This window comes from Aedes aegypti, chromosome 1 (assembly GCF_002204515.2).
Source record: "Aedes aegypti strain LVP_AGWG chromosome 1, AaegL5.0 Primary Assembly, whole genome shotgun sequence".
In the NCBI taxonomy this organism is placed as follows: domain Eukaryota; kingdom Metazoa; phylum Arthropoda; class Insecta; order Diptera; family Culicidae; genus Aedes; species Aedes aegypti.
In genome coordinates, this window is record NC_035107.1 from 169,532,599 (window position 1) to 169,536,847 (window position 4,249).

General features: G+C 42.4%; 1 protein-coding gene across 1 annotated transcript; it reads right to left on the minus strand.

The window, feature by feature from the left end:
• Positions 1–506: 506 nt before the first annotated feature.
• LOC110674294 lies at positions 507–3,006 on the minus strand. Its single transcript, XM_021838575.1, has 3 exons — positions 2,908–3,006; positions 1,719–2,270; positions 507–1,655 (listed from the first exon to the last, which is right to left on the minus strand). The coding sequence occupies exons 1-3, from the start codon at positions 3,004–3,006 to the stop codon at positions 507–509; spliced, it is 1,800 nt and encodes a 599-aa protein (XP_021694267.1).
• Positions 3,007–4,249: the final 1,243 nt, after the last annotated feature.

Sequence of the window (4,249 nt, forward strand, 5' to 3'; positions counted from 1 at the left end):
GGTACCGAAAACTGCTGCTTTAAGCGGTTGTCACATCATACAGCTACGTTCCCTATAATACGATGGGTGGTACGGCCACCCAATGCGGTTTTTTGTTGTCATTCAACCAATGTTGTACCAGAAATGTCGTCATTTGATTAGTCTTTTGTCATGCGTATTTAACAAGAGGATAAATGTAGATAAGGGTTCAATTTGGATCTTTTACATAAAAAGGAAACAAACTAAACAGTTTATGGCTTCAATTTTATTAATTTCATTTGCAGAGATATGTGAGTTAAATAAACCTGAAAATAAATCGAGTTCAATTCGAAGTAAATATTAGTAAGACGGGCTAGCTGACTTTTAGCTCAAACCCCACAAGCAAAATATAAAAGCTTATTGAGAATATAACAAAAAAAAAATGATTTCAACGAATCAAAAAAAAAAAATGATTTCAACGAATCAAAAAAAAATCACTTCATAGCTGGACTTTCTGGACTTTAGCTGGGGTGACAGCAAACAACTTACTAAGAACAGAAAAAGCAAATCAAATCGGAGCCCTCATAACATTGATTATGGATCCACTTTTTGCATGTCGTACAAATTATCCATCCGTCTCCGTTACAAGAGTTTGAGAAGCAATCACCGCAACGATCACACAGTGAATCTTCCAAAGCACTTTCAACCTTTTGTCGTTTTGAGGTTCGTTTGGTAGCCGCCTTCTTGCTTTTCTTGATGGACGCAATATCTTTCGTAGCTTTGGCATCAATCAGGCTTTGACGATAATCATCTGAAGTTATATCCTCAGCCTTTTCCACTCGGCGTTTTCGTTTTGTAACGCGTGGACCCGTCATCTTCGGTAGAGGCAGAATACTGCTTGGTGGAATCGTAAAGGACGATTCCGCAGATTTCTGACTTTCATCCATGCTTCCGTTAATTGCTCCAGATGCCGTCGATGGATCCGCAATATTTTCCTGCGACGCTGGAGTGGATTCCGTTGTTGCATTCGGCAACTCTTGGTCTGTGACCAAAGACGGTGCGAATGAGTTTTCATCGAAAACTGTTCGATCACATGGCCATAATCCGCATTTTTTGAATCCGTTCACGGCTGTCGATATTGTAGCAGTCTTTTCAAAAGCGGTTCCCATAAGCTGCATTGTATTGTATTGGCCGATTACTTGTCCTGGGTTAGATCGTAGGAAAACATCGGCGGCATTGGAGTAATTTGCTTTGAATGGAGCCATAAACGAGACATCCAAAGGTTGAAGCTTGTTACTGCAATGCGGTGGAAGGGAAAGAATGGTCACATTGTTCTTCCGCGCTTTCGTTGTTACAGCCAGGTTTTTGGTATGCGACGAATGGCCGTCGACCAACAGCAGTACAGGATCCGATTCTGAAGCATGAGCATGCTCAATGAAGTGATCGAAGAAGGTGTCAAACATCTCAACGGTCATGTATCCCGATGGATTACATGCAAACTTTGTTCCTGTTGGTGCTCCTTGCTTGAGAGCATCACTCATTCGAGTTCGGGGGAAGACGACGAATGGCGGAAGGTAACGACCACTCGCCGACATACTCATTACAACGGTAGTTGTCTCTCCTCGTTCCGCAGATGAAATAATTCCAACCTGCTTCTTACCTTTGCGGGCAGCTATCTTCTTCTTATTGGGGGGAACCTTAAATGGAACGAATATTCATCAGTATTCATATTTTAAAACCAAATCATCAGCTCATCTCACCGTAGAAATTGCTGTTTCATCGACATTATAGATGCGTTCCGGCCGGAACCTTTTCTGCTCAATAGCGACTTCGTACATATCGAAGAAAGAATTAACAGATACTTTATTGAACCCTCTGGCTCTTGCGGCCGATGTGGGTTCTGGTTTTCGGAACGAAAGTGTCGGATTACGCTTCAAAAATCCGGTCAGCCATTCACGCCCTGCCTTCTTCTTCTTTTTGTTGAACGGATGTGTTATTTTATTCTGTTCTGCTAGCTCGAAAGCTAGTGCCCTTGCATCGTCCATTGTTACTCCGTAGAAACGGGCTTCCAGGTCATGCAGGTGCAGCAGAAGTTCTGCTTCTTGTTCCGGTGTGAAAACCGTTTCTCGAGATCCCAATTTGGATTTTGCCACCTTGCCCAAAACATGATCCCGTAGCGTACTCCTAGGAATTCCAAAAGTTTTGGAAGCAGCTTTAAGGGAAATTCCACTATCCACTGCATCCTTGGCCTGGGTAAGCTGCTGCGGAGTCCAATTTCCACGGGTGCTTTTTCGTTTGTAGTTACGTGGCATCTGTAGATATAAGAAACATATGATAATGTAAAGACCATAGCGGTGTTACCCCACTCGAAGAGTGACGGTCTTACCCAAATGGCGCTTTTGAAAGGCAAAACACCAAAACTGTAGTATTATTGGTCAAACTTACGTTTTAATCAATCCCAATGATGAAAAACAACTCAGATAAGCGTTTGTGTACGAAAACACTGAACTTCTACACTTATTTTCCAATTCACAGCTTAAATTCCACCAGCAGAAAATTACATCCGGTGCTGCTTCGGCGATATGCAAACTTGTTTTGTTTACTTTCATCACATTTGACAGTTCACAATGGGAGTTAAGTTTCTCAAAATGGCTATAATGACATAAACTAAGATTGCATGTGGTTTAAAAGTTTCTGGTATACTGTTTTCTAGTAAAACTCCATGGGTGTCGGGCTTACCCACAGTGTCGGTGTTACCCACACTTCCCCTAGTTGCATCTGAGTCCAGTGTTTTCAAAAAACCTGCGATTTCGACCCATGTTGGCCGAGGTAATCCAGCAGGAAATTGAAATTTTACCGTATTGGCAATCTTTTCTCCGCTAATTTCTCTTCAAACAACAAATCGTACGATAGTCCGAACAAAGCACACCGACAGCAGAAAAAAACTACCTGCGGTTGCACTTCCAATTCTTTCGAGATAAACCGACACGTCCGACGTTGGCTAAGGCAAGAGAACGACTGAGTTAGACTTTGTGTAGACATTGACATTTTCACCAATATCTTCTAATTTATGCCTACCAGAAGCATTTGAAGTCACTGTTGGCCTTAAGTGTTCGGAATATGAGTCAAAACGGTATTTCCCCAAACAACCAGAAGTCGCATGATAGTTCACGTAATAACTCGTTTATTCACACAAATTACACCAAACCCGCAATACACGGTGGATAAAATCGTCAGATTGATGAGTTTCATCACATAAAATGCTTTTTTTTCTGAGTTCATTTGTACATTTTGTTTCGTCCCGTACACTCGTACAAAGTAAGTCAAATCAATTCGTAGCGGCTGTCAAATTAACATTTGTTATCATAAGTTATGTCGCATAAAATCACAGGTTGGTTCGTAAGAAAATTTTCACTCTCGCATTGTATGCTATTATTCATCACATTAAATTATGCACGTATATCGCCACCACTTTTGTACGTAGAAGGCCTTTTCGCGTCATCTTATAAGTGATATTTTGCACGTACAAAGCCTCCAGGTGATTTCGTTATACGTACATTTTGGTTGTCTGGGTCGTATGGTAGCGGTGACCATTTACAACGGCGTACGTGCAATCAACACGCTTGCGTTCTTGGACGAAGGCTCGTCCTACACACTGGTAGAAAGTTCTCTGACGGATAGATTGCAAATAAAGGGACAAACTATATCACTCCGGGTAACATGGACAGCTCTACAGGAGCTCTACAATACGCCCGGCAATGGCGTGATGCTACGCTGTAGCCATCAAGGTCAAGGTCAAGGTCAACATGGACAGCTGGTATGACCAGACTTGAAAGAGAGTCTCAGCAGCTACATTTAACGTTGTCTGCACGAGGATCGAAAGAGAAGTATCTGATCCATAATGTACACACAGTGCAATCATTGAAACTTCCAGAACAAGCGCTGCGTTATGCTGAAATGGCCAACCAGTACGGGTATCTTCAAAACCTACCGGTGGTAGACTATGAAAGAGAGCCACCGAAGATTCTCATTGGCCTAAAACACCTTCATCTGTTTGCTCCACTGGAGTCGCGAATTGGCAAACCAGGAGAGCCGATTGCCGTAAAGTCAAAACTAGGATGAACGGTATACGGATCTCAAACTCCCGAGGACGTATCGTTGTCTTATGTTGGTTAACATTCATGAGATGGCGTGACCAATCAAGACCAACACGTTCTGTTACGATCGCATTACGCTTTAGAGGAACCCGGTTTTCCGGTGAGTTTGTTACCAGAGTCGTCCGAAGATCAAC

Excerpts from the sequence above, each read along its gene's own strand:
- LOC110674294 (XM_021838575.1), bottom strand. The coding sequence starts at position 3,006 with ATGTCAATGTCTACACAAAGTCTAACTCAGTCGTTCTCTTGCCTTAGC. Across the intron at positions 2,271-2,907 it reads AATTGGAAGTGCAACCGCAG|ATGCCACGTAACTACAAACG; the intron begins GTAGTTTTTTTC and ends TTATATCTACAG. Across the intron at positions 1,656-1,718 it reads ATGAAACAGCAATTTCTACG|GTTCCCCCCAATAAGAAGAA; the intron begins GTGAGATGAGCT and ends GTTCCATTTAAG.